We start from the raw sequence: 25,099 nt of genomic DNA, 5'->3' as shown, positions 1-25,099 counted from the left end.
TGTATATTGAGCAAGGAAACAAAAGAAAAATTCGGGGTAGGTATTAAAATCCATGGAGAAGAAATAAAAACTTTGAGGTTTGCCGATGACATTCTAATTCTCTCAGAGACAGCAAAGGAATTGGATAAGCAGTTGAACGGAATGTATAGTGTCTTGAAATGAGGATATAAGATGAACATCAACAAAAGCAAAACGAGGATAATGGAATGTAGTCGAATTAAGTCGGGTGGTGCTGAGGGAATTAAATTAGGAAATGAGACACTTGAAGTAGTAAAGGAGTTTTGCTATTTGGGGAACAAAATAAATGATGATGGTCGAAGTAGAGAGGATCTAAAATGTAGACTGGCAATGGCAAGGAAAGCGTTTCTGAAGATGAGAAATTTGTTGACATCGAGTATAGATGTAAGTGTGAGGAAGTCGTTTCTGAAAGTATTTATATGGAGTGTAGCCATGTATGGAAGTGAAACATGGACGATAAATAGTTTGGACTTGAAGAGAATAGAAGCTTTTGAAATGTGGTGCTACAGAAGAATGCTGAAGATTAGATGGGCTGACCACGTAAGTAATGTGGAAGTATTGAGTGGGATTGGGGAGAAGACAAATTTGTGGCACAACTTGACTAGAAGAAGGGATCGGTTGGTAGGGCATGTTCTGAGGCATCAAGGGATCGCCAATTTAGTATTGTAGGGCAGCGTGGACGGTAAAAATCGTAGAGGGAGACCAAGAGATGAATACACTAAGCAGATTCAGAAGGATGTAGGTTGTAGTAGGTACTGGGAGATGAAGAAGCTTGCACAGGATAGAGTAGGGTGGAGAGCTGCATCAAACCAGTCTCAGGACTGAAGACCACAACAACGACATAAGCGAATGAAAATGAGCGAAGTAGACTAATTCTCGTGTCGAACGATCACTCGCTTCAGATACCGATCGAATAGTAAAAACGGCAGTATTAAGTATTTGAACAAGATCCTGAACGTTGACTTTTCACGACAGCTTACTATCTGTCTGAACACCAAGAAATTTGAACTGTTCAGTTTCACTAATCATATGCCCGTTCGGTGAAATTAAAACGTTAGGTAGTAACAACGATAGTACTCTCGGTAGCTGCAGACTTAACACTGTGTTTTGACGCATTGTAATGTCATTAGCTTCCGTCACCCGCCTGCAGGCTATATGGTGAGGTGACAAAAGTCGTGGGATAGCGATATGGACATATACATATGGCGACAGTATCGCATAGGCAAGATATAAAAATGCAGTGCATTGGCGCACCTATCATTTGCACTCATGTGGTCCATGTGGAAAGGTGTCCTACGTGATTATGGCTGGACGACCGAAATTAACAAACGTGGAACGGTAGTTGGAGCTAGACGGGTGGGACATTCCGTTTCGGAAATCGATAGGGAATTCAATATTCCGAGATCCAAAGAATCAAGAGTGAGCCGAGAGTACGTAAGTTCAGGCATTGCTTCTCACCATGGATAACGCAGTGGCCGATGGCCTTCACGTAACGACTAGGAGCAACAGTGTTTGCATAGAGTGGTCGGTGCTAACAGACAAGCAACACTGGCTGAAATATCTCCAGAAATCAGTGTGGGACTTACTGCGAACATATCCGTTATTACAATGGGGCGAAGTTTGGCGTTGATGGGCTATGGCAGCAGACGACCGACCGAGTGCCTTTGGTAGCCATATGACATCGCCTGCAGCACCTCTCCTTGACTTGTGACCATATAGCTTTGACCCCAGACACTGGAAAACCGTGGCCCTGTCGGATGAGTCCCAGTTCATTTGGTAAGATCTGATGGTAGGTTTCGAGCATGGCGCAGACCCCACGAAGCCACGACGAAAGTTGTGAACAGGGCACTGAGCAAGTCGGTGGGGATCCATAATGATGTGGGCTGTGTTTATATGGATGACTGATTTGGAAGTGGTTCTCTTTGGCTACTTGGAGACCATTTGCATTCATTCATGCACAACAATAAAGATGGAATTTTTTTGGATGGCAATGTGCCATGTCACCAGGCCACAGTTATTCGCGATGGATTTGAAGAATATTCTGGCAGACTGCTCGACATGAATCCCATTGAAAATTTATGGGACATAATCGAGACGTTAGTTCGCGCACAAACCCTTCACCGGCACCGTTTTCGCAATTATGGACGGCTATACAGGGTGTTACAAAAAGGTACGGCCAAACTTCCACGAAACATTCCTCACACACAAAGACAGAAAATATGTTATGTGGACATGTGCCCGGAAACGCTTACTTTCCATGTTAGAGCTCATTTTATTACTCCTCTTCAACTCACATTAATCATGGAATGGAAACACACAGCAACAGAACGTACCAGCGTGACTTCAAACACTTTGTTACAGGAAATGTTCAAAATGTCCTCCGTTTGCGAGGATACATGCATCCACCCTCCGTCGCATGGAATCCCTGATACGCTGATGCAGCCCTGGAGAATGGCGTATTGTGCCTGCACACGCTGTACATGGTACGGAAACATCTGGTTCTCCCGTAGCACTCTCCATACAGTGACGTAGTCAACGTTACCTTGTACAGCAGCAACTTCTCTGACGCTGACATTAGGGTTATTGTCAACTGCACGAAGAATTGCCTCGTCCATTGCAGGTGTCCTCGTCGTTCTAGGTCTTCCCCAGTTGCGAGTCATAGGCTGGAATGTTCCGTGCTCCCTAAGACGCCGATCAATTGCTTCGAACGTCTTCCTGTCGGGACACCTTCGTTCTGGAAATCTGTCTCGATACAAACGTACCGCGCCACGGCTATTGCCCCGTGCTAATCCATACATCAAATGGGCATCTGGCAACTCCGCATTTGTAAACATTGCACTGACTGCAAAACCACGGTCGTGATGAACACTAACCTATTGATGCTACGTACTGATGTGCTTGATGCTAGTACTGTAGAGCAATGAGTCGCATGTCAACACAAGCACCGAAGTCAACATTACCTTCCTTCAATTGGGCCAACTGTCGGTGAATCGAGGAACTACAGTACATACTGTCTAAACTAAAATGAGCTCTGACATGGAAATTAAGCGTTTCCGGACACATGTCCACATAACATCTTTTCTTTATTTGTTTGTGAGGAATGTTTCCAGAAAGTTTGGCCGTACCTTTTTGTAACACCCTGTAGAGGCAGCATGGCTCAATATTTCCAATGACTTGTTGAGTACATGGCATGTCGAGCTGCTGGACTATGTCGGACGAAAGGATGTCCGACTCAGTACGATGAGGTATCACATGAATTTTGTTACCTCAGTGTATACACAACAAGGTGGCTCATGTTTCGGTTTGACAGTGTGCTGTCATTGAATTCATCGTTAAAGAGGACAACTGTGCAGCCAAAACAGTTTTCAGACTTCATCGAGTATGTGTGTGTGATGGTATGTGTGTGGGTTCCAGAAATTGCAGCAGATGGGTGGAAACACTTTTGTGAGGACGAGTATCCTGGATGGCAGGTCACTCTGGAAGCAGCTCCGTGGTACTCGCGCCGAGCAATGAACTGACGAGATGGAAGACGGACGTGCCACTGAGAATGAAGTTGGACGAATCTTGCATTAGGACACAGTGCGGCGCTGGCGACGGTCGAAGCACAGATAACGGAGAAATTTGTACCTGTTAGGTCCGACACTTATAGCTCTAACACCGTAAGTGTAGCTCACCGCTGCCCGAGAAGAGGCCCCATGTGTGCTCGCGCTACGTGTCTCTCCGGTTATTTTATTCACGACGGTTGTATACTTTGTAAGCCAATTTCGTGTTGGAGATAGGGTACTTCAATTATTTACCCTTATGGAGTTTTAAGGACATTATGTATTCAAAGGTCAACAGTCTTTTATCTGAAAGTTTGACTAGAATATCACGAAACTAGTCTTTGAAAAGTAAATAATTTTAACGCAGATGTTGCGGTTTTCATCAATCGAAATGTATGATCACGGCTTGTGTTGCCTCACATACCAAATGATTTGGAATACCAAGAAGTTCAGGAAGAACCGTGATCGGAAGCCATCTCCAGAAATTTTGAAACGAAGATCACGATATTTTCCTTACTATCTTAACAGGCGAAGAACGTCGATTTCGTAATTCTGAGCCTGAATCTAACGCCAGAGTACGGATCGCATCTGGCACAAAAAAAAGAAAGGAAACAAGAACAGTGAGAACTGCTGCGAAAGTTACAGGCAGAATTTTCTGAGAAGCAGAACGCTGCATTCTGGCTGATGTCCTTGCACCTGCCTAGACTCCTTTGGACCTCCAGATTATCCTGCAGCAGGAAAACGTGAGACCTCAGGCTGAGAGCTGGGACATTTGGGTGGACAAATCTTCGGCAACCTTCTTTCACTTCCTAGATGTCACTCTTTGGCTACCATTCTTTAGCTTCTGTGAAAGAAAAGCAGTGAGGCCAGGGTCATGCTGGTGCTGTCATCTGTTTACGTTCAACACGAGAATGAAAAGTCATATCTCGAAATAGCGCAATATTCGCTTAATTTGGCTTCCAGATAAATCACTGGTATATGTACTTAAAAATTATAATAAAATTCTAAATAGAAATACAACTTGAGCACCCGTCTAATCTTACATAAAAAATAGAGCCAGGAAAAGGCGTATAGCTCTCACAATCCGGTTACAGGCATGGTTAGAATTAAACAGTGGTGCTGACATGGTCTTCATGAATTTAGAAAGTTATTTGACATCATTATCTGGAAGAAACTCTTTACGAGCCTGGAAAATAGACATACAGATTTGAAAGATAGAAGAACAATATCCAAAAATACAAAATTTGAAGGGTGAGAACAACGATTAACGGAGGACAACGTAAATCTAAAATGAAAAATGTAGCAGTACTGCCTTGCTCATTGTCGTTATATCTGCTTAGAAGTTTCGTGAAAAAGATATGATGATCACAAAGTCAAAACATTTATAGTTAAGGTGAACTGAATTCTCACTGCATCATGTTTGCAGACAATGTTGCTATAGTAGGTGATGGTTAAAACTGTATGCAGAATATGGTTTCTATATTTGCAACTACATTATTTTGAAAATGTTTGAACTTCAGATAATAGTAAAAATCCAAAATTATGACAGTCTGAAAAGAACACATACTATTAAAATACAAAGCAACAGGAAAGATCATAAACTGTATTATTTAGACACCTTAATTACAGAAACAGCAACTGTTATTTCAAAGTCAGAAAAGACAACACGAAGTACACTACCAAAAACTGAAGAAATTTTTAATGAATAAATGATTTCGTGTAGAACAGAAAGAAACACAGTTTGTTAAGAAATCCACCGGGAGTGTACTCCCGTGTGACTGAAAAGTCTCGAAACGTGGCTTTGGAGGAGACTAAAAAAGAAAGCAAATCCAATAAAAATGTTTTGAAAGTTACAAATGAGGAATAAACCTCATAAAAATGTTTAAAAAAGGAAAGAGAAACATCTGGAAATTTATTTAGATACGACAGGTTGGGAAAGAAAAACAAGATGTCAACAAAGAATATAGTTGAAGATGTACTTGACGGAACGAAATGTAAAAACTATCAAGAAATTAAGACAACTGCACAAAATAAAGAAGGATGGTATCATTCGCCCAGACACGATACATGACTGAATGATGTATCCTAGTCCATTGCGGAAATAAGACATGTTAACTATGGTGATTTGGTATTCTAGATTATGTGTCATTTTTAAGTGAACACGGTAATCCGACGTTTTTCGCTTTAATTTCATTTTCCGCAAAGTTGCGCTACTGAATAATTCTCCTGAAGTACCATTGTCGAATCATGGCCACGGAATTAAATTCCTGACTGGAAAGGAAATTGCTTTATTGTCGGTATGCAGCTTAATTTCTACGCCTTGGTGCTTCGGAACGTCGTTCATTTATGTTATCAGTTGCCTTGGAATGTCGCAGAGGTGTACTTTTTACAATCTATCACTGTAATACGGAGAGTAGAGGATCCTGCATCGAATATTTTGAGATCAGGAGGCAATGGTATGATTTTCATCGGATACGATGTTTTGAACGAGCAGTGCGTCTGAGACATATGCTTGCAGACTACATGTGTATCACGACAAGCAACTGCCCGCCACATGAAAACAATTGTATGAGTGTCCATGGTAAGGACAACCACGATAATTCATAATTGGCGGTCCAAGCTGGAGCATTGTTCTTTGCAGAAATTTTCAGACGAGGATTTAATGCATGCTGCAGCAGGATGTGGTACCGAACGGATGCCCAGTAATTAGTTTTGCAAACGTGTCATCCTCTTGAGAACAAATTTATTGCCACTGGATTTTCCAAGGTACGTTAAGGTTTTCGCTGAATAATTGTTGGCGCAGTAGAATTTAAGGGTTTCATTTGGGTTCTGTAGGAGATGATTCTTTAATAGTTGTTCAAGAGTAGCAGTAGTAGTTAGAGTAGCAGCTACACTCCTATCAAACGCGATATTGGCCAAATGATGTCACAGAGTTCCCTTAGACAAATAATTACGTACTTAAGTACACGTTTAGACTGACAGTCGCCAGTTTGAAGAATTGCGATGAGTTTTTATATCAATAAACAAGTAAATATTCATTTTTGAACATAAGTTCGTTATCGAAAAAAATCAGTTTGACATTCTCTACGACGTGCATGATTTCGAGCCTAAAATTTAGGAGCACGCTGTACACTACCTGATCGAAAGTATCCGGGCACCCTTACGTAATGCCGTGTTGACCACTAGATGTCGCGAGAAGCGGATACGTCAGTACAAAGGAACCGTTAGTTGCCATTACAGAAGCAGTTACAGCGGAGTGGGTCGAATAGATTCATAATGCTTTGGTGCTCTATCGCGGAGGTGGTGCACGTGTAGTTACTCTTGTCAAAATGAAAAGCATAGGTTATATAACTACGGCCACAGTAATAAAAAATTTCGTATAGTCTCCGCTTCTACTCATTGTTGTTGCTGTTGTGGTCTTCAGTCCTGAGACTGGTTTGATGCAGCTCTCCATGCTACTCTATCCTGTGCAAGCTTCTTCATCTCCCAGTGCCTACTGCAATCTACATCCTTCTGAATCTGCTTAGTGTATTCATCTCTTGGTCTCCCTCTACGATTTTTACCCTACACGCTGCCCTCCAATACTAAATTGGTGATCCCTTGATGCCTCAGAACATGTCCTACCAACCGATCCCGTCTTCTGGTCAAGTTGTGCCACAAACTTCTCTTCTCCCCAATTCTATTCAATACTTCCTCATTAGTTATGTGATCTACCCATCTAATCTTCAGCATTCTTCTGTAGCACCACATTTCGAATGCTTCTATTCTCTTCTTGTCCAAACTATTTATCGTCCATGTTTCACTTCCATACATGGCTACACTCCATACAAATACTTTCAGAAATGACTTCCTGACACTTAAATCTATACTCGAAGTTAACAAATTTCTCTTCTTCAGAAAAGCTTTCCTTGCCATTGCCAGTCTACATTTTATATTCTCTCTACTTCGACCATCATCAGTTATTTTGCTCCCCAAATAGCAAAACTCCTTTACTACTTTAAGTGTCTCATTTCCTAATCTAATTCCCTCAGCATCACCCGACTTAATTCGACTACATTCCATTATCCTCGTCTTGCTTTTGTTGATGTTCATCTTATATCCTCCTTTCAAGACACTGTCCATTCCATTCAACTGACCGAGCGAGGTGGCGCAGTGGTTAGACACTGGACTCGCATTCGGGAGGACGACGGTTCAATCCCGCGTCCGGCCATCCTGATTTAGGTTTTCCGTGATTTCCCTAAATCATTCCAGGCAAATGCCGGGATGGTTCCTCTCAAAGGGCACGGCCGACTTCCTTCCCTAATCCGATGAGACCGATGACCACGCTGTCTGGTCTCCTTCCAAACAACCAACGAACCAACCATTCAAGTGCTCTTCCAAGTCCTTTGCTGTCTGTGACAGAATTACAATGTCATCGGCGAACCTCAAAGTTTTTATTTCTTCTCCATGGATTTTAATACCTACTCCGAATTTTTCTTTTGTTTCCTTTACTGCTTGCTCAGTGTACAGATTGAACAACATCGGGGAGAGGCTGCAACCCTGTCTTACTCCCTTCCCAACCACTGCTTCCCTTTCATGTCCCTCGACTCTTATAACCGCCATCTGGTTTCTGTACAAATTGTAAATAGCCTTTCGCTCCCTCTATTTTACCCCTGCCACCTTTAGAATTTGAAAGAGAGTATTCCAGTCAACATTGTCAAAAGCTTTCTCTAAGTCTACAAATGCTAGAAACGTAGGTTTGCCTTTCCTTAATCTTTCTTCTAAGATAAGTCGTAGGGTCAGTATTGCGTCACGTGTTCCAGTGTTTCTACGGAATCCAAACTGATCTTCCCCGAGGTTGGCTTCTACTAGTTTTTCCATTCGTCTGTAAAGAATTCGTGTTAGCATTTTGCAGCTGTGAGTTATTAAACTGATAGTTCGGTAATTTTCACATCTGTCAACACCTGCTTTCTTTGGGATTGGAATTATTATATTCTTCTTGAAGTCTGAGGGTATTTCGCCTGTTTCATACATCTTGCTCACCAGATGGTAGAGCTGATGATGGTCGAAGTAGAGTGGATATAAAATGTAGATTGGCAATGGCAAGGAAAGCATTTTGAAGAAGAGAACCTTGTTAACATCGAGTATAGATTTAAGTGTCAGGAAGTCGTTTCTGAAAGTATTTGTATGGAGTGTAGCCATGTATGGAAGTGAAACATGGACGATCACTAGTTTGGACAAGAAGAGAATAGAAGCTTTCGAAATGTGGTGCTACAGAAGGATGCTGAAGATTAGATGGGTAGATCACATAACTAATGAGGAAGTATCGAATAGGATTGGGGAGAAGAGAAGTTTGTGGCACAACTTGACCAGAAGAAGGGATCGGTTGGTAGGACATCTTCTGAGGCATCAAGGGATCACCAATTTAGTATTGGAGGGCAGCGTGGAGGGTAAAAATCGTAGAGGGAGACCAAGAGATGAGTATACTAAGCAGATTCAGAAGGATGTAGGCTGCAGTACGTACTGGGAGATGAAGAAGCTTGCACAGGATAGAGTAGCGTGGAGAGCTGCATCAAACCAGTCTCAGGACTGAAGACCACAACAACAACAATAGGCGTCTGGATACTTTCGATCAGATAGTGAAAATCCGAAGATATTCTGGTCGTATGTAAGGTACACAAGCGGGTAGACGCAGTCAATACCTTCGCTGCGCAGTGCCGATGGTACTGTTACCGACGACTGTGCCGCTAAAGCGGAGTTACTGAACGCAGTTTTCCGAAATTCTTCAGCAGGGATGATGAATGTTATATTCCAGAATTTGAAACACGAACAGCTGCTAGCATGAGGTTCTTAGAAATAGATCCCTTAGGGGTTGCGAAGCAACTCAAATCGCCAGATAGTATACCGATTAGGCTCCTTTCAGATTACCCTGATTCAATAGCTCCCTACTTAGCAATCATTATGAATCACCTCGAAGGGAACGATCTATTGATACGCAATCAGCATGGTTTCAGAAAACATCGTCCTTGTGCAACGCAGCTAGCTCTTTATTCGCACGAAGTAATGGCCGCTATCGACAGGGGATCTCAAGTTGATTCCGTATTTCTAGATTTCCGGAAAGCTTTTGACACTGTTCCTCACAAGCGACTTCTAATCAAGCTGCGGGCGTATGGGGTATCGTCTCAGTTGTGCGACTGGATTCGTGATTTCCTGTCAGGAAGGTTGCAGTTCGTAGTAATAGACGGCAAATCATATAGTAAAACTGAAGTGATATCAGGTGTTCCCCAGGGAAGCGTCCTGGAACCTCCGCTGTTCCTGATCTATATAAATGATCTGGGTGACAATCTGAGCAGTTCTCTTAGGTTGTTCGCAGATGATGCTGTAATGTACCGTTGGAATTCGATTACTCGATAAATAGTACAATTCTCAAGGCTGTCAATTCAACTAAGTACCTGGGTGTAAAAATTACGAACAACTGTAGTTGGAAAGACCACGTAGATAATATTGTGGGGAAGGCGAGCCAAAGGTTGCGTTTCATTGGCAGGACACATAGAAGATGCAACAAGTCCACTAAAGAGATAGCTTACACTACACTCGTTCGTCCTCTGTTAAAATATTGCTGCGCGGTGTGGAATCCTTCCCAGGTGGGATTGACGGAGGACATCGAAAGGGTGCAAAAAAGGGCAGCTCGTTTTGTATTATCACGTAATAGGGGAGAGAGTGTGGCAGATACGATACGCGAGTTGGGATGCAAGTCATTAAAGCAATGACGTTTTTCGTCGCGGCGAGATCTATTTACGAAATTTCAGTCACCAACTTTGTGTTTCGAATGCGAAACTATTTTGTTGAGCCCAACCTACATAGGTAGGAATGATCATCAAAATAAAATAAGAGAAATCAGAGCTCGAACAGAAACGTTTAGGTGTTCGTTTTTCTCGCGCGCTGTTCGAGAGTGGAATGGTAGAGGGATAGTATGATTGTGGTTCAATGAACCCTCTGCCAAGCACTTAAATGTGGATTGCAGAGTAATCATGTAGATGTAGATGTAGTGTTTATAAACTTGTTAGGGGATATATGCTGGAGTGGTTTTTCTTCTATATCAGCAATGCAGTCCCTAGCCATCCCCTTGCAAATTCAGCTGTAGCCCAGGATCGGGTAGCCAGTCTGACAGTTACCTGCAAGCGGACGAAGGAGAGGCTGGCGGCCCAGAGGTCGAGCAGCCTGGTGGAGGACGCCCTGAGGATGGCCGGCGGCTCCGGGCAGGTGGCGACCAGCCAGCGGTGCGCCACTGACGTCACCAGTGACAGCGTGCACAGGCCGAGGGAGTCCCGGACCAGCAGCACTGCAAGAGACGTGGCGCCCGCAGCGTACAGTGGCCCTCTGGACAAGGAAACTGTGTCTACGAGTAGTTAGGGTCGCAGAAGCGTCATGTCGGTGCCTCTGTCCGTGAACAGCATCTAGCCCTTTAACTGCTCTGGACGTGTTAACCCGCGCGCCGTTGTACCTGTCCCTGTGCGCCACCAGCCCTTCTACCTGGTACTCTGAACGTATCTACAGGGACAGGTACAAAGGCGCGCGGGTTAACACGTCCAGAGCAGTTGTTGTTGTAGTCTTCAGTCCTGAGGCTGGTCTGATGTAGCTCTCCATGCTACTCTATCCTGTGCAAGCTTCTTCATCTCCCAGTACCTACTGCAATCTACATCCTTCTGAATCTGCTTAGTGTATTCATCTCTTGGTCTCCCTCTACGATTTTTACCCTACACGCTGCCCTCCAATACTAAACTGGTGATCCCTTGACGCCTCAACACATTTCCTACCAACCGATCCCTTCTTCTAGCCAAGCTGTGCCACAAACTCCTCTTCTCCCCAATCCTATTCGATACTTCCTCATTAGTTATGTGATCTACCCATCTAATCTTCAGCATTCTTCTGTACCACCACATTTCGAAAGCTTCTATTCTCTTCTTGTCTAAACTTGTTATCGTCCATGTTTCACTTCCATACATGGCTACACTCCATACAAATACTTTCAGAAATGACTTCCTGACACTTAAATCTATACTCGATGTTAACAAATTTCTCTTCTTCAGAAACGCTTTCCTTGCCATTGCCGGTCTACATTTTATATCCTCTCTACTTCGACCATCATCAGTTATTTTGCTCCCCAAATAGCAAAAGTCCTTTACTACTTTATGTGTCTCATTTCCTAATCTAATTCCCTCAGCATCACCCGACTTAATTCGACTACATTCCATTATCTTCGTTTTGCTTTTGTTGATGTTCATCTTATATCCTCCTTTCAAGACACTATCCATTCAGTTCAACTGCTCTTCCAAGTCCTTTGCTGTCTCTGACAGAATTACAATGTCATCGGCGAACCTCAAAGTTTTTATTTCGTCTCCATGGATTTTAATACCTACTCCGAATTTTTCTTTTGTTTCCTTCGTTAAAGGGCTAGATATGCAATGGCATAAAGAATACCACGAGGTTTTAAAAGTGTAATAACGTCTTTTGTCTGTTTTTTTTTTTTTTTTTTTTTTTTTTTTTTTTTTTTTTTTTTTTTTTTTGCATAATCTACAGTTCTGAAGACTGTTGAGTAATATCCCCACGATATATGAATATCAAGAGCTCAGATGGAAACCCAGTTCTAAGCAAAGAAGGGAAAGCAGAAAGGTGGAAGGAGAATATAGAGGGACTATACAAGGACGATGTTCTTGAGGACAATATTATGGAAATGGTAGAGGATGTAGATCAAGATGAAATGCGAGATATGATACTGCGTGAAGAATTTGATAGAACACTGAAAGACCTAAGCCGAAACAAGGCCCAGGGAGTAGACAACATTCCAAAAGAACTACTGACAGCCTTTGGAGAGCCAGTCCTGACAAAACTCTACCATCTGGTGAGCAAAATGTGTGAGACAGGCGAAATACTCTCAGACTTCAAGAAGAATATAATAATTCCAATCCCAAAGAAAGCAGACGTTGACAGATGTGAAAATTACCGAACTGTCAGTTTAATAAGTCACGGCTGCAAAATACTAACGCGAATTCTGTACAGACGAATGGAAAAACTGGTAGAAGCCGACCTCGGGGAAGATCAGTTTGGATTCCGTAGACATATGGGAACACGTGAGGCAATACTGACCCTACGACTTACCTTAGAAGCTAGATTAAGAAAAGGCAAACCTGCGTTTCTAGCATTTGTAGACTTGGAGAAAGCTTTTGACAATGTTGACTGGAATAATCTCTTTCAAATTCTGAAGGTGGCAGGGGTAAAATTCAGGGAGCGAAAGGCTATTTACAATTTGTACAGAAAGCAGATGCCAATTATAAGAGTCGAGGGGCATGACAGGAAAGCAGTGGTTGGGAAGGGAGGGGAGTGAGCCAGGATTGTAGCCTATTCCCGATGTTATTCAATCTGTATATTGAGCAAGCAGTAAAGGGAACAAAAGAAAAATTCGGAATAGGGATTAAAATACAGGGAGAAGAAATAAAAACTTTGAGGTTCGCCGATGAATTGTAATTCCGTCAGAGACAGCAAAGGACCTGGAAGAGCAGTTGAACGGTGAAACACGTATGTAACGCAGCAGCGATGGCGAGGCATTGTAGCATCTGTGACCAGAGTGTATGCGCTTGACCGCGCGAGTGTTGCGAGCGGTTCTCTGTCAGTAGTAGTCTTTGCGAGTTAGTTGTCGCTATGCAGAGTAGCAGTCAGTCAGTCGTTGCGAGTCTGTCAGTTCAGTCGTTGCGAGTCTGTAGCTCTGTCTAGTTGAGAGCAGTACTCAGTCTGTAGTCGTCATGCAGAGCGGTCGGTCAGTAGTAGCAGCCCAGTGCGGTTGTGTGATGTAGGCGGTCGGCAACAATGGTCAAGATGAGGAATAAGGTATACTGTTAATTAATATAATCATTAGATAATGAAAAATTTTATTTATTGTAATTATTCTCCAACAAGTCTCCCAATAATAATTTTTTATTTCAAAAGCATTTTTTCAAAAATTTAATTTTTTATTGAACTAAAGATCTCGTTGCACTTCCCATTTCATTCCACTTCTTTTGAAGAAAAAATTTCACTAAAATCACAAAAAAAGAGAATATTATTATTTGCAATGCAGTTCCTCCAAGCGGTGCGCAACAACAAGAGCAGATATGTGACATCCATTTATTCTGAGGTAAGACTTTAATTCTGATTGTTTTTCACAGGGCCAAAGACCGATGTTTCGGTTTAATTGAATTTTCTTGTCACTGAATGGACTTTAATTTTGAAGGATTTATATTTGAGTCAGATTGCGTATTTTCACATTTTTGTTGCCATTGTCAGTACATTTGATTGTGGGCAAGTTACGCATAGAGCCATGTCCATCAGCCTTTCTAATTAGTATCGTTATTTTCTTTTAAAATTTTTGTGGGGAGGTTACACTTGGCTCCCATTTCTATTAAGTATTGCTATATTTTCTTTCTTTTAAAATTACGGTGGGGAGGTTACACTTGGCGACACCCAGTCCAGGATCGAATTTCGTTGAGAGTCTTTTGAGCGACAGTCAGATATCTGCTCTTATTTGCTTAGATAATTAGGATTTGGCGCAACGCTTTTAATAATATTGTGACTTTCTTTCTACAGGTCAACGGCAATTTGCTGCTTTGTTGTATTTGTGTGTTGCTTTTGCATTGTGCTTATTTGTTTTGTGAAAAATTTTGACTATTGTAAAAATGCCACGAAAGACTGTGAATAGTGTATCGCGAAGTATTGTGAATGAAATTACCGACTTAAACAACGTGACCGATAGTAATTGTGATACGCAACGTAATGATGACAATCCTGCGTTCACTAACAATCAGTGCATTCCAACCACTAAAGATGACTTTCACCTTAATGATGAACAAACGAACTCAATTGTCTCGTCTGTTAACTTGACGACAATTGATGACGCAGAATGCTCTATGGTAATGAGCGCTGCAGAGCTTAACACACCCGATTCGGAAAACTCAAGTAATGTACAGACAAATCTGTCTAATGAAAATGAACAGATCACACAAAGTAGGACAGATGTATTTAATTCCGAAACAATGACTGATAGTATACATTTGACTGACAAACCTTTTTGTAAATTTCAGAATGACCAAATGGTTACAGAAAGCGTAACAATTCCAGATCCACCATTAAACAGCACAGATAACAGAGTAGATAATTTTGGCCGGGATCACATTATAGCAATTTTACGACTAATGACTGAAAGTCTACAAAACGATCGCAAACAACGTGAATTAATTAATGAAAGGTATAAACAATCGAATGAAGATCAAGACAACATTAATAAAAAAATCAGACAACTTAGTGAACGGAATGAACAGCTTGATGCAAAGATTGAAGCCATTGCCGCGCATTATTATGATAATAGAGGACAATTACGTGTGGATACTAAGACTTGTGCTAATAACAGTAATGAAAAAGTTGGCACTGTTGCACAAGAATTAAGTAGCACACGTGTAAGCACAACAGAATTACATAAAGACGAAGTTAAAGCAGTCACTGAACAATGTTCAGCAAACGCAACAGTGATACACGAAATTAATGCAGTCACTGAAGAATGCCCTAAAAACGCAGTACAGATTCACGACGAGATTAATTTAGAGTCAGTGGAAGTTTCACACACTCCGAATACGGAAGATGACGAGAAATTTGCACGACACAACAACCAGATTGACGAAAGTATTAAAGTAACAGAATTAACAATTATTTCAGTCACCAATACGTCACAGAATCCGCCACGTTGCGAGCATTTATCAGAGTCACGCAGCGTGTATAATGTGAGCAATTTACAGCAACTACGCGACTTAAAATCCGAAAAGCCACGCGACTTAAAATCTGAAAAGCTATGCAACTGGAAATCCGGAATGACACAGACGAACAGATTCACACACAAACCCGAACGTGTTTTCAAATTCAATGACGAGAACGTAGATTACGAGCAATTTTTATCCGCCAGAAAATGTAATGAATTTAATAATGGCAAAACACAGATACACGCTTTGAGCTGTATACGACAATTTGTTTTTGTACTTTCACCGCCATTATCTGTAATGCAGAAACTAGCTTTGAACCAGATGCGACAATTTATTTTTGTATTTTCATCAACATTACCTATTATGCAGAAACTGGAATTAGCAAGAATACAGCGATTTACTTTTGGAATTTTACCGCCATTGCCTGCAACGCTAAAGCAAAAATTTATTTGCAGTGCGTAATTGACCTCAGGGGATTCATTACGCTTTAATGAATATGTGCCGTAGCGAGCATAGGGCCCCGAGCTGTAGTAGTGCTGTTTCATCTTTAGTTTTCTGCACTGCTGCCTTCTCTTCTACTATCCTTTATATCTATCCAAAACTGCTCTTTAACTATTGCTCTTTGTAGAATTAAGAAACATATGTAATGAAAACCGGATATGACAAATATTTTACCGAATGTGACAATTTTCAGTAGGCACTCCCGTAATGACAACTACCGCCGTAATTTTGATAACAGATAAAAATCGTAATCATCAGTATGTATAAAATTTTGAGCAGTCGGAACCATATTTTTGTAACAATAGATGTTTTTCACCACAATAGCATGAAAGTCAGCCGCTTAGCATACCTAACCAACAATGCAGTCTACAAGGTCAACCAAACTTTAATGTTTCGCCGCGTGCATGTATAGTCTCAGCTCCAACAAATAGTAACGCATGGCAGCAAAGAAATAACTACGTACAGACAACACTCTATTTCAATTCCTATCGCAATACACCGTATAGGAATGATTATTAGGACAGACGTAAAAAGAATGATGAGCACAATTTTCAGCGTACATTTAATAACAGTCGATCTTATGAGCAGCAACAACATCAGCAACAACAAATAATCATGAATGGAACAGACAATAGGTGTCATCCATAGCGTAACACGTCAGTAAGAAATAACAGAACAGTTCATATAGTGGATATGCCACAGCATCCTCCCGTAAATAATAGCCCGTACGACAGAATTTGACCAGACACAGTACAGGTTTTATATTACAGTAACGCAAACATTACTTTTGACACGCAGAATTTTGTTCACGAGAATGTTATTTGAAACATGCTTTATTGAATGCTCTACTTTTATCGCACCCAGATCTCACCAGAAATTTTCCATTGCTACCGACAGTTCCAACACCGCTTTAGGCGTACACATTTTCCAGGAAATAGAAGAAGATGGTTCTACAGTAATTAAAAACATCGCATTTGCAAGTCGCATTTTGTCACCTGCTGAACGAAATTATTCCGTCACAGAACTTGAAACATTATGTGTTGTATGGGCTTTTACGAGATTTCGGCACTTTCTTTATGGCAGACATACCACCGTCTACACAGACCATAGAGCGATACAATTTTTACTTTCAGCTAAATTCACTCACGACAGGTTAAGCAGATGGAAACTATATTTACAGGAATTTAATTTTACAATAGTTCACATTCCCGGCACACAAAATGTTATAGCAGACGCACTATCGCGTTCTCTCGGCAACAATCAGCAAGACGTAGCAACCAACTTCTGCAAAACAAATTTCAGTGTCATGTACATTCAGCAAGTTGCATTTGAAAATTTTATTTCATCGTCATTACAGGACATAGCACAAGAACAAAATAAGGACAATGTGTGGAAAGAAATTAAACACCTTTGGCAAGATAGGAAAAATGTTACGATTAGGAACCACTACACTGTACGCAATGACATTCTGTTTCGCCGCTCTCATCCTGACAGCAACATTTGGTTATTATGCATTCCTGACGAGCTGGTTAACAAACTAATTTGGTACACTCATTTAAGTTACGCACATTACGGAGCACGAAAATGTTTTCTTATACTGAGACAGAACTGTTATTTTACCAACATGGAAAAACGTATACGACGAGTTTTAGCGTCTTGTAAAATTTGCCAGAAAGCTAAATCAGACACCACTTCACATATTCCTCCTTTATATCCCATTATACCTGTGAAATTAAGACACATGGCCGCAGTAGATATTTTTGGTCCGATTCCGAGAACTAACAGAGGTTTTTGCTACATTTTTGTCGCTGTTGAGCTCACTTCAAAATTTGTTACTTTGACTCCGTTACGCAAAGCTACTGCTAAAACTGTTTCGAAAGCATTTGTAAAACATTTTCTATTTCATGTAGGGCATGTAATGAAAGTAATTTCTGATAATGGATCTCAATTTCGTAGTAGTGTATGGACACGCATGTTACGAGCTAGAAACATTTCTCCGATCTATATATCCAAGTACCACGCTTCTTCGAACCCTTGTGAAAGATTAATGAAGGAAATTGGTAAGCTGTGCAGAATATACTGCCAGAAAAGACATATTGATTGGGATACACACATACTCTCATTCCAAGATGTAATTAATTCCATTCCAAATGAATCCACTATGCTATCTCCGACTGTTATACTGAAAAACGTTGAACCACCGAACAAAATTAAAGAATTAATAGAATTCCCCAAAAATCGTCGCCTACGACACCACGAAATAATTGACATTGCGCTGAACAACATCAAACGTGCCGCAGAGCGCCGGAGAAGACAGCAAAAACAGGTTTGTACACGCCGCGACTTTCACGTTGGACAGAAGATATTAGTACGTACACACTATTTATCCAGCAAATTAAAAGGTAAGTGCAGTAAATTTGAACTTCTATACGCAGGTCCGTATCGGATTCGCAGTATCCCTCACCCCAATGTTGTACACGTCGAAACTTTGAGAACCAGAAAATCGAAAGGCAATCACCATATCTCAAACATTAAACCGTTTATTGAGTGAAACCACTGTATGATTCAACACACTATGATGCCATTTACTAATGCAATTAATTCACCTGACTAATTATTGATGATTATCGTATTTTTTTTTTCTTGGCAAGTGCCCGGCAAGGTAAGGTTAGCAGGTCGCTCTTCTTGTCGTTACACATCAGACCGTGCATATTTTTCCAGATAATTTACACATTTACGACTATTTCTGCAATTATATTTATGTGACTACTTATTGATGATTATTGTATTTTTTTTTCTTGGCAAGTGCCCGGCAAGGTAAGGTTAGCAGGTCGCTTTTCTTGTCGTTACACATCAGACCGTGCACATTTTCCATTTTTTTGTGTATATGACTGTACTCCAGTTTTGTTTGTATGCACTATGAAATAGTTAAGATATAACACACACCAGTCGACTTTGACATTTTTTTTGCCTTATGACATCTCAACATCGTGACTGTTTCACATTTTTTTTTTGCTACTGCATTGTATTATTCTGTGTACATTTTTTCGCATCCGAACACTGTCAATGTCTTGGACATATTACGTTTTCTGTCATGTTATGCTGTATGGTTAATTGTGTCACCATAAACCAGTCATTATTTAGTGGGTATAGGATTTAAATGCAAGACATTAATCTTTGTTCATCAATTTCAGAGAGGAATGATGATTCTAAGAAATAAATTTAATATAAATGGAATTTCACCTACGGAATAAACGAAAGGAGATACAATAACTTTATGAGGAAGAGTAAAGGGATCAGGATTAACAAGCATTAACAAGACTATACTATACTCATCACAGAATAGCAGTCTTAACTAATTTTTTCTTTCAGAATACAAGGTGATTGATGCAGGCTGTCAGACTGAACTACACATCTTAGTTTTAGTGATGAAATATGCTAGAGATAAGGAATAGTTATGTAATGAGTAATGAAGTGATTTTTTGCAGATGATAGTGAATACTGATGAATAATGATGAAGGAAATGATATTATGAATAATGAAGTTTTTCTTTACAGGTGATGATAATGGTGAAGTTATGATGATATGGATAATGAAGTTTTTTTTCTTTATGCCACGTAGTTATTTAAGTATTTGTTGCGGTTTGCTTTGACAGCAGGTGTTACATTGCATAGTAGGATGACGGAAAGTTTTGGAAAGGACAGCTATGGAACACATTTTATACACATTTCACTACTTGTTAATTCGAAGTTCACTACTTTTCAGCATAGTGTGCGTTTCTTCTTTCAGGTCAATAATCCGTTTTTGTATTTTTTCCAGGAGAAGTTTTTCATGACACTTACTAAACCTGTTACTTATTATACCTGTTCTAGTACTTGCATTTTTATATTTTTTACCCATTTGTGTTTATCATTTATAAATGTGATCACATGTACTGCCTTGTTACATAATCTTGCTACAGCTGACTCATGACGAATGACGTTACCTATCCTCATTTGCAGCAATAGGTCAAAAGCAAAAAGTATTATGCCTCAGCAATTAATTATCGATCCCAACGCAATGCATTGCTACCAAAAAAAATGTATTACCAGTCCCACATAATGTCACTAGTTTATGATAATTCTGAATAATACTGATCAACTCTGAATAGCATGTCACTCGAGTAATGACCTCTTAATGAGACTATATTCAAAATAATGCTTTGTCACTAGCTAATAACTGCCACTGTTTATTGTAATGCCTGTGATTACTAATGATTTGACTGTAATTAACTGATTTTTAATAATGACTTTGTAATGATCTGAATAATACTGAATGATGAACTATGTTTTATTCTATTCAATACTTGATGGCCACTGAGTGCCAATAATTAATGTCACTCCACGAATTGTGATTAATTATGCCATTGATTAGCTCTTGTTTCCAATGTTGATACTTTGTAACCAGAAAAGAATGTGACTGTTTAATAATGCTTTGTAATTAGAAGAAGGCTAATAATTCTTAGTATATTGAAATGACAAATGATTAATTAATTAACTGTAATTAGACAAATGATTAATTAACGACAAATGATTAATTAACTGTAATTAGACAAATGATTAATTAACGACAAATGATTAATTAACTGTAATTATACAAATGATTAATTAACTGTAATTAGACAAATGATTAATTAAAGACAAATGATTAATTAACTGTAATTAGGAGAAGGTTAATGATTCTTGATTATATTCTGTAACTGAAAAGAATGCGATTATTTCATAATATTTTGTAACCAGGAAAAGAAGGCTACTGTTTCTATGTAAAACAATTTATGAATATTTTTCTGTAATACTACATACTTGGTACAGAAATGTTCAATAACTGGGCTATGAATGCCACGAACTATCAATGAAGACTGTAATTGTCAATATTATGTGACTTGATGTCCTTCACCTCATAAGCTGACTACCCTGAATTACTGCAATGTCCATTTGTCCTGTTTATCCCAGTGATCATGGAGCACTATATTTGGTTTTGCACTAATTCTACGTTGGTGTGCCTTGTAAGAGTGTGGTGTTGACACGACATGCTGTCCACCACCATGAGCGATGAAGACATTATTATGGTCCCACTGTTTGGTGTACCTAATGTACTGCCAAAATGAAAACATGGAACATTACTACGACAGTTCAGTGTCTTGGCTACACTGATAAATTCTGATGGGAAAAGAACTTCAAGTTGTGTCACTTGGTGTTGTACTACTGTGGAAAGATATGGACTTTCAGAGCAGCTGTGTGCAATCTAAAGTGCTACAACCATGATGCAATCCTTCCCTTTCCTATCCTGATTCTTGTCACATAAAGAAAAAATTTTTTTTTGGTAACATCATTTATGTTCATAGGTTATACATTTTCGATTCGCTAAACTCCAGTGTGAGTACACTTATGTCACTGGTCGACATGAATTTTTTTTGCCATTATGTTTATTTGTTGTGAAAATACTAAAGACATTTTTCAGTGCATGTGCACTTTGGACATGAATTTTTTTTTGCCATTATGTTTATTTGTTGTGACAATGCTAAAGACATTTTTCAGTGCATGTACACTTGTCAACATAATATTTTTTGCCAGTCTGTTTATTTGTTCTGAATATGCTAAAGAATTTTTTCAGTGCCTGTGCACTTTGTTATCTGTCAAATAATTTGTATATACTTTTCTGATTTGCTACTATGTTTTGTACTCACATTTTGTCTTTGTCTGATATATTTTGTACTTAGTGCGTGTGCACAACATTTACTTTATGTACTACATCTAATTATTCTTGCCAGTCTGTTTATTTGTTCTGCATATGCTAAAGAATTTTTTCAGTGCCTGTGCACTTTGTTATCTGTCAAATAATTTGTATATACTTTTCTGATTTGCTACTATGTTTTGTACTCACATTTTGTCTTTGTCTGATATATTTTGTACTTAGTGCGTGTGCACAACATTTACTTTATGTACTACATCTAATTATTCTTGCCAGTCTGTTTATTTGTTCTGCATATGCTAAAGAATTTTTTCAGTGCCTGTGCACTTTATCTGTCAAAAAGTTTGTATATACTTTTTTCTGATTTGCTACTATGTTTAGTATTCACATTTTGTCCTTGTCTGATATATTTTGTACTTAGTGCGTGTGCACAACATTTAAATATTCTGTAAGTTGTAGGATTTTGTTAATTGAAGAAAAATTTTGCCGCGCTTGGCAAGTCCAAATGACTCACCATCGCTGCCAAATTTTTGCCCCCCGAGTGGAGGGTTATGAAACACGTATGTAACGCAGCAGCGATGGCGAGGCATTGTAGCATCTGTGACCAGAGTGTATGCGCTTGACCGCGCGAGTGTTGCGAGCGGTTCTCTGTCAGTAGTAGTCTTTGCGAGTTAGTTGTCGCTATGCAGAGTAGCAGTCAGTCAGTCGTTGCGAGTCTGTCAGTTCAGTCGTTGCGAGTCTGTAGCTCTGTCTAGTTGAGAGCAGTACTCAGTCTGTAGTCGTCATGCAGAGCGGTCGGTCAGTAGTAGCAGCCCAGTGCGGTTGTGTGATGTAGGCGGTCGGCAACAATGGTCAAGATGAGGAATAAGGTATACTGTTAATTAATATAATCATTAGATAATGAAAAATTTTATTTATTGTAATTATTCTCCAACAAGTCTCCCAATAATAATTTTTTATTTCAAAAGCATTTTTTCAAAAATTTAATTTTTTATTGAACTAAAGATCTCGTTGCACTTCCCATTTCATTCCACTTCTTTTGAAGAAAAAATTTCACTAAAATCACAAAAAAAGAGAATATTATTATTTGCAATGCAGTTCCTCCAAGCGGTGCGCAACAACAAGAGCAGATATGTGACATCCATTTATTCTGAGGTAAGACTTTAATTCTGATTGTTTTTCACAGGGCCAAAGACCGATGTTTCGGTTTAATTGAATTTTCTTGTCACTGAATGGACTTTAATTTTGAAGGATTTATATTTGAGTCAGATTGCGTATTTTCACATTTTTGTTGCCATTGTCAGTACATTTGATTGTGGGCAAGTTACGCATAGAGCCATGTCCATCAGCCTTTCTAATTAGTATCGTTATTTTCTTTTAAAATTTTTGTGGGGAGGTTACACTTGGCTCCCATTTCTATTAAGTATTGCTATATTTTCTTTCTTTTAAAATTACGGTGGGGAGGTTACAACGGGATGGACGGTGTCTTGAAAGGAGGATATAAGATGAACACCAACAAAAGCAAAACGAGGATAATAGAATGTAGTCACATTAACTCGAGTGATGCTGAGGGAATTAGATTAGGAAATGAGATACATAAAGTAGTAAAGGAGTTTTGCTATTTTGGGAGCAAAATAACTAATGACGATCGAAGTAATGAGAATATAAAATTTAGACTGGCAATGGCAAGGAAAGCGTTTCTGAAGAAGAGAAATTTGTTAATATTGAGTATACATTTGGGTGCCAGGAAATCATTTCTGAAAGTATTTGTGTGAAGTGTAGCCATGTGGCCAAGTGAAACATGGACGATAAATAGTTTGGGCAAGAAGAGAACAGAAGCTTTCGAAATGTGGTGCTACAGAAGGATGGTGAAGATTAGATGGGTAGATCACATAATTAATGAGGAGGTATTGAACAGAATTGGGGAGAAGACAAATTTGTGGCACAACTTGACTAGAAGAAGGGACCGGTTGGTAGGACATGTTCTGAGGCATCAAGGGATCACCAATTTAGTATTGGAGGGCAGCGTGGAGGGTAAAAATCGTAGAGGGAGACCAAGAGATAAATACACTAAGCAGATTCAGAAGGATGTAGGTTGCAGTAGGTACTGGGAGATGAAGAAGCTTGCACAGGATAGAGTAGCATGGAGAGCAGCATTAGACCAGTCTCAGGACTGAAGACCACAGCAACAAGAAAATGAGCTGTTAGCGAAGACCATGGGGAAGGAACAGCAGGCGTAACCCTCACAGTATTGCTGCCCCTTGTCCCTGGTCAAATCTCAATAATTTTCCAGATTTCTATTCCATTTAATGAATAGGAACATTATTTTTCATGGGTTGAGTTGCTTCAGACCCCATCAATTTAATTTTCAACCATTGCACCTTTTCAACACCTACAGTTTCCTTGGCCATTGAAAATACACATTTTGTACTATGTTTGATTTGAAAAAGTTCTGACTGATCCGGTTTAAACCTCAAACGGGTTCTTCCTCCTTCAGTGTTTTATGAGATCCCATAATCATTTACTGGGAATATAAATTTGGCTTTGCGTTTAGCAGATACATTGCTGCTGCAGTCCCTTTCATTAGGGAGGAAACAATGACGTGATTCTAGAAATTTTTGATTTGTTTTCTCAAACGTAGTGTGGTGGACAACACAGCCCCACAGCAAAGCTATATTCTTGTTTCTCTTTTGTCCCTCACTTGTGTCAGAATGTGTTATCAAACGGTCAGCTTTCGTATTTACTGATCTGAGGTAAGATAATGGACATGATCCCACTTCATTAGCAACATTCTGAGCAGTGTGTTCCCTCCACAAATACTTGCATCCTGAATCATGTTCGCAACCATGCATGTCTAGATTGCACACTCCCAACTTTCTTTTATAAAAAATAAACATTTGTAGTAAGAAGAGGCAGAGATAATGTTTGCTCCATGTCATACACAAACTATTGTTTTTAGGCTTTTTAATATCTACTCCCTTCTTGCTTCCTCTGCACGCTGCTTATACAATTTCAACATTTTGAGAAGTTATCCCTCCTGCCTTACCGTGACTCTCATTCGACCACAAACAGAACCTGTATAACTTTTAGGTTTCTTCAAAAATAAACCGAACTTAGTACTAAATAAATTTCTGTAATACTATTCTATAACAGGATTAACTTTTTCCTTGCGTAGCTTATTATGAAATTCATCCATTTTGCTCATTGATAGGTCTTGTGATAAATGCTGGCTCTTATCATTATCTACAGTATTGTAATGACTTTTCTCGGTCGGAAAACTTTAAATACGTTCCACATTAAATTCGATGGCGCTATCAGATACTCATGTTTCCCACATTCATCCTGCAGAACAACTGGCGAAACAGATCTCAGTTGCTTCAGTAGAATTCGTGATAACCTCTCATTACAAACACCATGAAAGGTGAGGAATTTGGTTTTGCATACTTTAACGTTACTATTGTCCTATGAGGAAAAAATGCCACCCCCACTAAATAATATACAGCTAATACCATTTAATATAATTACAAATTAGTTATGACTGTAAAC

The 25,099-nt window shown here is 39.6% G+C and overlaps 1 protein-coding gene across 1 annotated transcript in view; it reads right to left on the bottom strand.

The window, feature by feature from the left end:
- LOC126484076 (neuronal acetylcholine receptor subunit alpha-10-like) overlaps positions 1 to 25,099 on the bottom strand; it is a 203,827-nt gene that overhangs the window by 4,037 nt on the left and 174,691 nt on the right. The window contains exon 8 of the mRNA XM_050107446.1: positions 10,715 to 10,881. Within this exon, the coding sequence (XP_049963403.1) occupies positions 10,715 to 10,881 (167 nt within the window). The remainder of the gene's footprint in view (positions 1 to 10,714; positions 10,882 to 25,099) is intronic.

Source organism: Schistocerca serialis, chromosome 6, assembly GCF_023864345.2.
Source record: "Schistocerca serialis cubense isolate TAMUIC-IGC-003099 chromosome 6, iqSchSeri2.2, whole genome shotgun sequence".
Classification (NCBI taxonomy): Eukaryota; Metazoa; Arthropoda; class Insecta; order Orthoptera; family Acrididae; genus Schistocerca; species Schistocerca serialis.
Note: the sequence above shows the minus strand (reverse complement) of the source record. Positions and strands in the feature narration are given on the sequence as shown.